The sequence below is a fragment of the Vanellus vanellus genome (genome assembly GCF_965231255.1).
Source record: "Vanellus vanellus genome assembly, chromosome: Z".
In the NCBI taxonomy this organism is placed as follows: Eukaryota; Metazoa; Chordata; class Aves; order Charadriiformes; family Charadriidae; genus Vanellus; species Vanellus vanellus.
The window spans coordinates 3692772-3706043 of record NC_138908.1 but is presented as its reverse complement, the minus strand read 5'-3'; the positions used below and the strand labels follow the sequence as shown (position 1 = coordinate 3706043).

The 13272-nt window shown below is 38.3% G+C and overlaps 1 protein-coding gene across 1 annotated transcript in view; it reads left to right on the top strand.

Moving 5' to 3' along the window:
- Positions 1-13272, top strand: part of ADGRV1 (adhesion G protein-coupled receptor V1) — a gene marked incomplete at its 5' end in the record, with an annotated part of 274932 nt that overhangs the window by 38164 nt on the left and 223496 nt on the right. Inside the window, 9 exons of the mRNA XM_082496974.1 lie at positions 1221-1594; positions 3427-3603; positions 6121-6301; positions 6919-7121; positions 7761-7890; positions 9354-9434; positions 10790-10929; positions 11363-11972; positions 12945-13160. Coding sequence (XP_082353100.1) covers positions 1221-1594; positions 3427-3603; positions 6121-6301; positions 6919-7121; positions 7761-7890; positions 9354-9434; positions 10790-10929; positions 11363-11972; positions 12945-13160 — 2112 coding nt within the window. The remainder of the gene's footprint in view (positions 1-1220; positions 1595-3426; positions 3604-6120; positions 6302-6918; positions 7122-7760; positions 7891-9353; positions 9435-10789; positions 10930-11362; positions 11973-12944; positions 13161-13272) is intronic.

The window sequence follows — 13272 nt, the reverse complement described above, 5'->3', positions numbered from 1 at the left end:
TTTTCTGTAATCAAAGAAGGAGAATTAAAAGCAATACAGTGATGTTAAATGCATATACATCTATATGCATACGTGTACACAAACATAGAGTGAGAATAGGGAGGACACTTCTTTAATTGTATAGTACAGTATTTTATTTGTGCCTGCAAATTTCCACTGGTTGAAGTCTGAGAAATAAATTTGCCCTCTGTAACAAAGTGGTGCCTCTGCAATTAATAATTTCCATCAGACTTGTGGTACTGTAGCTGAGAAAGGATTTATTTTTTTCCCCTCAGTTTCTAAAACACAGATGTGTGGAATGCAATAATGCTTTTGTTGCTAGAAGGATCTGTCTGAGTTATTGTAAATTTTCTGTATTAGCTGAGATGGCATATGCTCTGTCTGGAGATACTACAAGGATAAGGTGAGGATGCAGTTTCTCTCCGTTTAATGTTGGGTACTACACAGTGGTGAGCATATAGTACCACAGTTTTTGTCACTGTCCACCTTATGCCCTGGGACCATCATCGGTTGCTGTGGTTGCTCAGTGTTGGATATATGGCAGTACATTCAAGAAACTTTCTTCCAAAACCAGAAAACAGCTGGAAAGAAGAGATACCTACGTGTTTTAGCACAGTAGGAATGAGTATGACCTACCAGCTTAGTATATTTGTGGAAAGGACAGCTGTGATCCTATGATTTGCTGAGTCAAAGAATTGTTTTGAGACGGAGAAATATTAATGCTGTTGTAAAAAGCATTTGGGATGTGGTGTGTATTTCTGGAGTACATATTCCCAGTGTGTTAGGGGAAGAGCGTGTCCAGAAGGGCTAATGAGGTGCTGAGGAGTATCATCGGAATGGACCCGCTGTCCTAGTGGAGAGAGACAAAATGGGCTCTGTTTAGTGAAACAGAAGCTGAGGGGGGCTGCAGTGGTGCTCTGCAAAGCTCTCTCTCAAGGAAACAGAGGGGTTTCCAAGTCCCGTGAAAATACGGAATAGTGACAATGCGCTAGTAGAACTAGTAGGGCAAAAAACCTGAACAGTCTGGGATGGGGTTGTTTGTCCTGTGGTGATGAGACTCGAGGAACCTCCTGATTTTGCGTTTCAGGATAAATATGAGTCCTAATCCAGGGATGGTAAACAGTTTACCATTGATGTTTGACATGTACAGCTATTCAGCCGCAGATTGATTACTTTGAAGAAATACAACAACATGAGGAAAATTATCATTTCCTTCTCAGGTCCAGGAACAGTGAGAATCGGAGCAGGAATCAACGGCAGCAGTAGGTACACGGGGCTAATGCAGGATGTAAGGCTTTATGAGCGAAAATTGACCCGAGCAGAGATCTATGAACTCCACGCAACTCCTGCGAAAAGTGATGTCCACCCTGTCTCTGGGTATTTGGAGTACCGGCAAGGAGAGACCAATAAATCATTCATTGTGTCTGCAAAGGATGACAAAGAGGAAGAAGGAGAGGAGTTGTTCATCCTAAAGCTCATTTCTGTGCGTGGTGGAGCTCGGATTTCACAAGAAAACACCACAGCAAGATTAAGAGTACAGAAAAGCGATAATGCTAATGGTTTGTTTGGCTTCACCGGAGCATGTATTCCTGAGGTAAGGTGTCCATAAGGAAAATTATAGGTGAAGTTTTGGACACGGAAAAATGAATGGCAAGACAAATTGACCTGCACAGGGCCTTGATTTCACATTTTTAGTTTTTGTAGTTAGGCAACATTTTTCTAGAATTTAGAAATGTGTAAGTACTGTTAATACAGGCTCAGTCTCACTGGCATTTGCAGTATCATTTTTAAAAATCCCACCAAATTATTTTTGTTAAGGAAATTGATTTTATTACATAAACTGAAGACTAAGGTTTAAATTTTTCTAGAAGAACATTTATTTCCTTTATTTCTGTCACTGGGTTATCAAATAAAGTATAAGGTTTAATTTTCGTTTTTGAGAATGGATTATTACAAAGATGTATATTTTATTTTTGTGTGTTACATGATGTGTTTGAAAGAATTTTACTACAGGTCATGCAATGACAAGTTGTGATGTATTTTTCCACAATCATAAGTTACAAGGTATAAACTGCATATGTTTGGGGTGAATTCAGTTGATACTGGCTGTGAGTTGCCTTTTTAAAAAACATTAAATTGTTCTTTGGTGGTAGCCGCCATATAGGCGGTATATAAACTTGCTACTTTTGGGGGAAGGGTTGAAATAAACATGATTGATTTTTACTTCTTTAATCAATTATGAGGAGAAAGACATGATACCTGTTTCTATTGGTACTGGATTATTTTGGAAAAAAAATTTCAGAATACTTTCCAGTTTGGGAACTCTCGTGACCTTCTAATTGCATTCTTTCTAAATGAAGTTCTTGTGATGTGTTTGAGAGTAACCATCTTGCCTGGGTGATACTGGTTTTCAATTTGGTTCGGTTTGCGTTCTATGTGCCTACCATATGCTACGATAATAGATTCCTTCAGTTTCAAATGCTGCTGATAATACTGCGATGCCACAGGTCATCAACCAACCGTGAAACGAAATTAAAAATTTATATGGCATGTTAATTGTTTTGCACTTGTCTTACGTCCTTTTCACCGGGGAAGTATTAGAGCTGTCAGTGATGATGCGGACACAGAGCGGGTTTTTATCAGTAGTTTAATTGCTTTATGTGCGTATCTCTCCACTGGGCAGCTGACGGCACATGCGGTATCTGCACTGTGATGTACAGCAGCTCTGAAATTTACCTAACGCTTAAGATAGCTTTAGCCTTTCTGGCAATTTTCAATTAAAATTATTTTCTATTTTAGTTCTGTTCTCATAACTTCCTAAAATATGTGGTCAGTATCAGTACCTACTTTTTTCCAAATACGTGAAATTGTTGCCACTGAAGTCACGTTCTCTGTGAAGACAGAGTTGTTAAGAGGACTGTAGCACAGAAATTTTTTCAAAGTTTTTCCTCAGTGATGATAGTATAGTTTAATTTTAATGTATCTAATTTTTTTTTCCAGTGTTTCTAGTTGGGGAAAGGGGGAATCCAAATCTTTCTTTAAATTTTTGCTAATGAAAATTAAAATAATTGAAATTAATATAAAACAGTAGTTCCAGGTGCTTCTGACATGTACATTTCAAGTCTATTGATTCTATCTTTGACATGTAGTTTGGATTAAGGGATTGTGTCCAAAACAAACCACGGGGTATAGTTATTAGCTCACCCTGATAGTCCTCAGGGAGATACTAGAAGCTGTTGAAAATTCCACTAAGATTGTTGTGACCACCATTAAGCTCAGTTTCAGCTCACTACCACTCCAAAAGTAACATGACAGCATTTTTTGTACCTGAACATTTGACCAGCATTAGAGAAATTCATGTTTTGCATTTATTGCTTTGATTTACTTCAACAATAACAAACATTTCAATTTCTTGCTTTCTTCCAGACTGCTGACGAGGGTTCCACTATATCCTGTGTCGTGGAGCGTACAAGGGGAGCCCTCGACTACGTGTATATAAATTACATTATCTCACAGGTTGATTCCACTGGCATTAATTACTCTGTTACCGATTTTTCTAACAGCAGTGGCACTATCACATTCCTTCCTTGGCAGAGATCAGAGGTAAACCCGACCTTCCTATTAACTATTCATCCTGTCCTTTGCAAACCTGCTGGAAAATACCTTCTGAGGATGCTTGACTGGTTTTCATACTCGAGAGCATTTCCTTCGCGTGGCTGTTGTTATACTTTGCAGGGTCTTTTGCATCCCTGACAAGAAACAAGTGCTATGACAGATGCTTATAGATCTGCGTGTATCTCAGTTCAGGGGTCACCGTGTGTGCATGTATGTTTGAATGCACATAATGGATGAGATATCTTTGCATATGTGCATATGTTAGGTGTTTGTGTATCTATATGTATACTTGAAGTGTAGATAGTCCTGTCCTGACACAATGGTTCCAGCTACTTTTGAAATTGGAAAATGATCAGGTTTTGTTCTGAGTGTTGGAACTCAGATTTGTCTCCACATCAATTAAATAGACAGCAGTGAAGTTCACTGCTCTAATCAAGTGTCTTGCAACCGCTCTTGGCCACGTTCTGTCCCTTTTGCTTAATCTGTTTCTATGACTTCAGTCCTGATCCGCCGCACAGGAATGTCACATTTATTTGAAGAAGAGGTGTGGGACCACAATGCTGTAGAAAGTTAATGTGTGTTTTCTATCAGCGTTCACAAAATAGAAAGGGTGAATTTTTAGTAGAAAATGCTGTCCTCACTTTCACTTTTATCACTCTGCTGAAGTCGGTATGGACTGACTGAAACCCACCGGCACCGTTTGAAAGGATCCCGGTGGCTCCACTGAAACTGTGGATCTGGTGCCGGTTAAACAATGTAAGTGATTAGAGCTTGGCAAAAGCTTGTGATATCTGAAAACAGTTGGTTCATGTTCATTCAGCTTTAATTCTCCATTGAATCATATTCCTGCATTACATACAGTCATATAAAGCAAAAATTTCCAAAGCTTTTCTAGTCTGTCAGCATGGGTGAGGCCTGCCTTATTCCATCTAGTGGCAGAAAAGAGATGCCATGCCCTCTTGCTCCACTGCTGTGTTGTCCAATTTATTGTCTACGTTCAAATGAGTTAATGGGCATGGCCCTAAGAAAGAGATTGGGAGCAGTTGCTGGTCAGCTGAGATATCCAAGAGACTTTCCATTGATGTTTGTAAGCTACTCATTCCCACACCTCTAAACACAATCAGCTACTTAAACCGTTTATTCTATATATTTATCTAATCATATCACAATATACTGAAAGCTGGAATTGTCTGAGGTGAATGACCCTAATGAAATTCAACAAGGGCAAGTGTAGGGTACTGCACCTGGGGAGGAATAACCCCATGCACCAGTATGGGTTGGGGCTGACCTGCTGGAGAGCAGCTCTGAAGAAAGGGACCTGGGAGTCCTGGTGGACAACAGGATGGCCATGAGCCAGCAATGTGCCCTGGTGGCCAAGAAGGCCAATGGCATCCTGGGGTTCTTCAAGAAGAGTGCGGCCAGCAGGTCGAGGGAGGTCATCCTCCCCCTCTGCTCTGCCCTGGTGAGGCCACATCTGGAGTATTGTGTCCAGTTCTGGGCTCCCCGGGTCAAGAAGGACAGGGAACTGCTGGAGAGGGTCCAGCAAAGGGCTGCAGAGATGATGAGGGGACTGGAGCATCTTTCTGATGAGGAAAGGCTGAGGGTCTTGGGGCTTTTTAGTCTGGAGAAGAGAAGACTGAGGGGGGATCTTATCAATGCTTATCAATCCTTAAAGGGAGGGTGCCAGAGGGATGGGAACAGTCTCTCTTCAGTGGTGCCCAGTGACAGGAGAAGAGGGAATGGGCACAAACTTGACCATAGGAAGTTCCATCCAAACCTGAGGAGGGACTTCTCTCCTGTGCGGGCAGCAGAGCACTGGCATAGGCTGCCCAGAGAGAGGGGGGAGTCTCCCCCTCTGGAGCCATTCCAAACCCACCTGGACGTGTCCTGTGCCACTGCTGGAGTTGCCCCTGCTCTGGTGGGGGGTGGCACTGGGGGAGCTCCAGAGGGCCCTTCCCACCCTGACCAGTCTGGGATTCTGTGAATACGTTAGCCTGTGCAGAGCAGGGTATGTTAATTATTAGTATGATCTGCAATCTCAAGTGTCAGGTGGCATAAAAAGCTTGCTTTACTTGCTCTCTAAATTTGAGTAATCACTGTAATACCTCTTCAGAAGCACAGCTTCTTAAAGGTTTTGAAATCTACCAGATATTTCATTTTGAATATACAAAATTTTAATTATGCTTCTGTTAAGGTAGATAATAAATAATTGCTTACTTGGTTATGTGTTTATGTAACTTGAAGCACTTGAGAAAATATGACTTCCATCTCTGGTAGCTTACTAAAGTTGTTTTTGGAGTGCATATTCTAAGCAGAAAATATGATTCTAGAAATTAGCTTAAATTACGTGGAAAACAACAATGTTGTCTATATTGCTTTCAGACCTACACAGCAGATACAGCTGACTGACTAATCAAAGAATTTGATGAGTTAAGCTGGGTCATGAAACTCCTAAGTGATGTATGTGGCACGGTTTGATTTCTCCATGATTTGGTCCTTCTCTAGGTCTTAAATTTGCATGTTATTGATGATGACATTCCGGAGCTAAATGAGTATTTCCGTGTGACATTAGTCTCTGCAGTGTCTGGAGATGGAAAAATAGGTTCAACTCCTACCAGTGGAGCAAGTATAGACCCAGAAAAGGAAACTACTGATATCAGCATCAAAGCCAGTGACCACCCATATGGTAACAATGATGGAGATGATACAGTCTTGTTGCAGATAATTGTATAGTTCTAGCTCAACAGATAAAAACTTTGCTTAGCCTCGGTAGTTGATGAAGCAATGCCAAGTATTCCACTTTATCTAATTTGAGATTAATTCATCATTTTTGTACAGTATTTAAAGCTGAGTTACTTATTCTTGAGAGTGTTACAAAAAGCCATCAAAGCTGCACTGACCAAACAGGTGATGATTCCCTTCTGAGAGCAGATAAAGGTTACGTGTAGTTGATCCTGTGCAAGGTTGTCTCAGATGAGAATTCCAGATGAAGAGAGAAATTTCCGCATGCTTATTATACCAACAAGTACCCAGTGCTATGACATATTCAGTCTTTTTTGGGAAGATCTGAATTCATTATTCTGCTGTGGCTTTATCAAGACTGATATGGATATCAGTGAGAGAGGGGAAGGTACATAGCTCATCCCTGGAAACAGCATGATTGAGTCCTCACAGCATATCAATAACTGTTTTTTAATTTCAGAAACATTAAATATAAATATTATGAATAATTTGCTTTCAATTTATGATCGTAATTTAAATTTGGTGCGAGAAGCCATGTAAATAGTACTTCTTGTCTGTCAGGTCTACTCCAGTTCTCGGTGGGGCCACCTCCTCAGCCAGGCGATGAAATGATTCTGCCAGCTTCTGCTGTGCCCCGTATTACTGTTAAAGAAGAAGTTGGACACATCAGATTACTGGTAGTTCGCGCACAAGGTCTTCTTGGAACAGTTCTGGTGGAGTACAGAACAGTGCCTCTTACGGCTTTCAGTCCTAAAGATTATGAGGTATGGCCATTACCAAGGTGCGTAATTATTTTGGAATTTATTTAGAGTTATTTGTCCTGGAGGTACACTGCAGTTTGAGTAATTTAGCCCAGCTGTGATTCTTTTCACAGAAACACCTTGTTTCTGTGATGTTATATGGTGATGTGATAAATGAATGTGTGATACTCACTTTAAAAATATGTATCATTATGTGACTTTTACCTCATTTGCATGCAGCATGTGGTATTTACTAGGAAAGCCTCTGGTTTGATTTTTTTTTCTTAAAAGAATTGTCGGTGCAGCAATAAGGGATATTTGCTATTGTCACTGAATATATCAAACTTTATATGAGCATTCAGGTGCATGTACAGGTTAAGATTATATTGGTACATAATAGGATTTGTACATGTTCACCAAAATAACCCGCACATGCTTGTCTCACTGATATTTGTGCAGAAAATGTAGATAAACGCAGATGCTCATAATCCTGTGAATTTAGGTGCCTTTCTTATAACAAAGATTCAGCAGATTTTTTAAAAGCTTAAGTGAAGAAAAGTAGATGTTTTGACAAAGACGAACAAAATCAAGGTTTTATTCTGCTTTTCATATGGATGAAAACATTAGACTTGAACAAAAATGTGAATAGCTTTCATATTGCAGGCTGTTGTGGGCACACTGGAATTTCAGCCAGGAGAGAGATACAAGTACGTTACTGTTAACATCACTGATAATTCTATTCCTGAATTAGAAAAAACTTTTAAAGTGGAGCTGCTGAACCCAGAGGGAGGAGGTAAGGCACATCCATCAATGCATTGGTTGTATTTTCATGATCTCTACTCATCCATTAAAACCTTACCTTTCTTAGGTGTACTATTTCTGTGTTATTTCTAAAGACGAACAAACACCCCACATACCGCAGACAGCTGTAATTTTTCTTAGGAAGTAATTGTTCTTCAGGTATTTTGTTTGTCATTGCCGGAAACCCCATCTCACAGAAAGTGGTATTACCATATATTAGGTCATGCTGCTTTTCACATTACATAATTTGATTTGTAACAAGAATTGAAGGACTGTAAAATATATATTAATTTCAATTTTTTTTAAAAAAATTAACAATATTTATAAAATATTTAAGGCTAAACAGCCAAAGTGCTTTTCTTATCTGCCACTTGAATGAAAACAGAGGAATTGCGATAGAGTGGCTCCTAACTTATTCAACTGGATTATAGCAGTAGGAGACTGTGGGTGTTGAGAGGCTTCGGGACTTTAGCTGCGCTGGAGAGGTTGGTGGTAGCTCTGCGGAAGAACAAGAGAAACACTCAAAGGAAACCCTGGTGTGAGATATTGGTGTCTCAAGGGATGGCAAGCATCAGTGCTCCTGCCACGTAAAACCATGCAGCCCTTAAGGAATTCGTTTCCATCGGAGAAAATTTTTAAGGGAAATTGTAAAGCTGGTTGGAAGAAAAAAAAAAGTAGTTAGATATCTTGGCAGCCATAAAGTGACTTTTTAACCGATATTATTTTTAAGCAATCCAGAAATGCAATGTGATGCTTTCTGGGAAGTTAAGTGTCTGTGGTGCAATGTGGCACTATGGTGCAACATAGTGATTGTTTTGATAAAAACTTCAGACCTTTAATGCATGTGGACTTTTTGGTCAAATAGTTGTCTCGTTAAACAAACTTTTCTCTTTAGATTTCCCCCCCGAAAGCTTACAAACCCTCTTTTAGGCCTTTTCAAAACCATTGCAAGCACAAAACTTAGGGTAAAGTCTCCGTAAGTTAAGCTTTCTGCAAATTTTTCCAACTTTCTGAAACATGTTTGCAGTTTGTGAGAAAATATTAGAATAAGAGAGTTTGAGGAGGTTTAGCCCTTGGGTTTTTTTTGGTTTTTTTTTTTTTTTAAATTCACATTTCCAAATTCTCCATTACAGACCTCATTTAGGAGTGAGAAAGGGGAAATGCAAAGATGGGACACAAAGAGGGAAAGGAGAAAACAGAGATGTATATGTTTTCTGTCCTTCTGACCTCCCATTGCTATTTCCGATGTCATAAATTAAGTAAGAGGTGGCATATACAATACTTTTTTCTGGCTTTTATCAGAAATCCTGTATACTTTCATATCCAAAATTGAAGCTTTCCTAGAATACTTCCCTCTCTTTTTGTGTTGTCCAGAAATGTTTAAATTACTTTCTGCTTTCTCTTTATTTATAAATGTATATATCTGTATATATCTGTATGTCTGTCATCTTAAAGTTGCTGAGCTCTTTAGAAATGATGGCAGTGGTAGTGGTGATGGGAACATGGATTTCTTCCTTCCAACTGTCCATCAACATGGTAAGCATTTTCGATTAATCCTATTTTTTATTGCTAACTGTAATATCCCTCATAAATTACTATACTGACACAACTTCTCATAGTGTTACTTCACTTGCAGTTACAGGTGATTAATTTAGATTTATCATAAAGTTCTGTCAAAACATTCTTTTCCATTTTAGTCTAGGCATAATTTCTATAGCAGTCAGTGTTTAGTGTAACACAGAAAATAACGGCTTCTATACCAGCAAAACTATGTTGTTGTAAAATACAATATAGTAATTCCAGAAGTAGAATTTGCAAAATTGGTTTTGTTGGAAAATTGTGGAATTTTCTGGAGAGAAAAAAGCACTTTTGAAGGTAATTTAAAAATTACCTGATTGTATGCTTTGAAACGTGCTTTATGTTACTTTTATTCTCTGCATGTCAAAAAAAACTGTTAAAGAAAAGTAAGCTGCATTAGAGTTTTTAAAGGAATGTTTTGATTGCTTTTAATTTCTTCTCTTTAACTTTGTATTTATATCACGATATACAGAAAATGAAGATAATTTAATACAGAGAAAATTTTAAAAAATACCAGACAGAAATAATATAAAATCTGAAGGAAAACCCTAATCATATAGGACTTCAAATTAAACTCTAAAGACCTGAAAATGTTATTTGAGCACCCATTATCCAAACAGAATAATTTATTCCCCTGTGGCAGCCTGATTTTTAATTTTATTTGTAAATGCAAAAGATTTCAGTTTGAATCTGAGAGTAAGTCTATAGTTGAGCCACTTCTTGGAGCTTCCTGTTTTTTTTTTTTTTTTTTTGAAGTGCTGTTTCCTTTTACCGTGCTTCTAGAAATGATTTTCTTAAGTGCCAGGGTCTCTCTCTCTCTGAGCAGCAAGTAATCTCACCCACGACAATCTCTTTAGTAGCAGGATTTAGTGGACTTGTTTTTTTCTTTATATATCATTCTGGTTTATATTGCATATAAACCAGATACCAAACTGTATATATTTGCATTCATCTGGTCTACCTGCTTACACTGTTGTTTAACAAACAACTCCCCACCATCCTGAATTCTGCTCCATTTTCATTAATTAGACCTGTAATTTTATTTCTGTTCCTCCCTTGAAATATTCGTATTTATTATATGTTTTTCTTGCATCGTTCCATAGAAGGGCTGCCAGGACTGCACTGTTGAAAGTCCGTTCCTTATCCATGTGTATAGTTATCACGCATTTCAAAAAGCCAAAGACAAAACATCACGGATCCTCCGGTCATGCTCTCCTCTGTATTTTTTATAACATATTTCTCTAGCTGTATACTTTCATGCAAGAAAAGATGCTAGAAAAAATAACCCTTTTTTTGGCACTTGCATTTAACAGCTAGCTTGGGAATTGCGTCCCACATCCTTGTGACTATCGAGGCTTCTGATGATGCTCACGGTGTGTTTGAGTTCAGTACTGAGTCACTCGCTGTGAACGGAACTGAGCCTGAAGACGGCGACAGCAATATTGTGCTGCAGGTTAGAAAGCTTCGAGTCTCATACTGCTGTGCAGTCCTCTTCTCTTTCTCTTTTTGCTGGGTGTTCTGCAATGATTTTGCCATAAGTCTATAGGGTTTGTAACAACTTTATCATGTACATCTGTTTTGCCATTTCATACTGAGTTTTCTAATGTTTATCACTCATCTTGAAGCGAAAATGTTGTAATAATAATATCCACAGATTTAAAATTACTTCTACTTGTTTACGTTTGAGGTACTACTGACTCAAAATAATGGTGGTGATGATACAACAAATACAGCAAAGCTGAGATAATAAAGATGACACCTTTTTTTAAAATGTGAATTTATTCTTAACCTGTCGTGTCAATGTCTTTGCTTAATTCCATCTCATACTTTCATGTTTTTCTTTGTGATAGAACAAAACCATGCAGACCTCTATATTTTCCACTTAGGTTGTGAGAACGCATGGGGCCTTGTCTCAGGTGACGCTGCATTGGATCATAGTCTGTGATCTTAGCAAAGACCTGATCTCTACGGATGGGAACGTCACGTTTGATGTTGGCCAAGCGAGAGCAAATATTACAGTACAGGTTTCTCCTGATGAAGTTCCTGAATTGGATAAGGTGTTTTCAGTTTTGATCATCAATGTCTCCAGTGGTCGTCTTGGGAATCATACTAACGCAACGTTAACTATTTTAGCTAATGATGACCCTTATGGAGTCTTCATCTTTTCTGAGCGAAACAGACCAATAAAAGTTGAGGAAGAAACAAAAAATGTCTCCCTGGCGATAATAAGGCATGGTGGTCTCCTCGGTACAGTAATGGTAACATACAGAACTATTGGTGATGATGAAAAGTCACCCTTTCTTCCACCTGATGTTGTTAGAGCAACAGAGGGAAAAGACTATATACCCATTACAGGTTACGTGATCTTTGCAGCCAATGAAAGTGAGGCCACAATATCTTTGCCTATTTTGGATGATGATGATCCTGAGAGGTCAGAATCTGTTTTTGTGGAGTTAAGCAGTATTGTGTTGATCGAGAAGGTACAGGATCGGCCAAGTAAGTATCATCTTAGTTATGTAAAAGCTACAATTTAAATGTGAAGGCTAATATTTATATTTAATAGGATAAAAGGCAACAAGGTAAATGATGAACCTTTTACCTCTGCCAATCTCTGTATAGTTAAGAAATCTCTGAGTTACCTGCCTTCTGGGCTGTTGGCATATATTTCCTTTAGCGCAGTATTTTGTCGGGGATGGATGAGCATTTCTTTATCCCTTTTGCATTGCCTTACCCAAGGTCTTTCAGGCCAAATATGTTACAGTATTGGTTTTGTGCACTAGTACTTGTTCATCTAGTGCTGTTTCTGTAATGTTTAATGTTAATATTAGGAAATAACTAAGCTAGTTTTGCTTATTGCAAGCCAAAACCATCTTTTAAAGTGGTGTAGAATTACAGCCGCATGCTGCTTTTTTAGTGTAGGGAATGTTTGCTTCATCCCTCATTCAGATAAATTCAGGTCATACAGCCTGATTTGTGCTTCAAAGCTTCTTGGCATGTCTAATTGCTGCCCCTACCCCAGATTAATTTTGATGTTAAGGGAAACTTCAAATATAATTCTGCTAAGAGAATGAAATCTTATTTATATATCATCACAGCAAGTGTAAAAATGAAATTCTTCTGAATTGTATTGATCTTACTACCAACCTTATGGAAAAACAAATAAATAAATAAATAATTTCACAGTACCTCACCTCTTAAAAAAAAATTATGGCTTGTGTGCTCCACAGCACAGTATAATAATAAGTTATTAAAAATTGCGATTTTTCTACCATAATATAATTCAAACACCAAAAAGAAAGTATATTGGTGCAGTTTGTATTTATACTTTGTCCAATCCTAAAAAAAAGATAATTTTGTTCAAAGCTAGTGGCGACTAACCGCTAAACCCACATGTATGTCTGAGAATGCTATAGCCATAGAGAGCACGCATCTCAGTCACCCCCTCACTAAGTTTTCTTTACGTTTCAGTTGTAAATTCTCCTCGACTTGGATCAGTGGGTGAGACAATAGCTCATGTAATTATCAATGCCAATGATGATGCTTTTGGAACGCTTCAGCTTTCAGCTTCAGCTGTGCGAGTTGCTGAAAACTATGTTGGACCGATCATTAACGTGACCAGAACTGGGGGAATATTTGCAGATGTTTCTGTGAAATTTAAAGCTATGCCAATAACTGCAACAGCTGGTAAGAAATCAGAATAGCAGAAGTGTGCAGTCTGTGTTAAAGTGGAAAGAGCTAAGTATACGATACTTATATACTTAATATTTAATACTTATATATAACAAGTAAGAAAAAA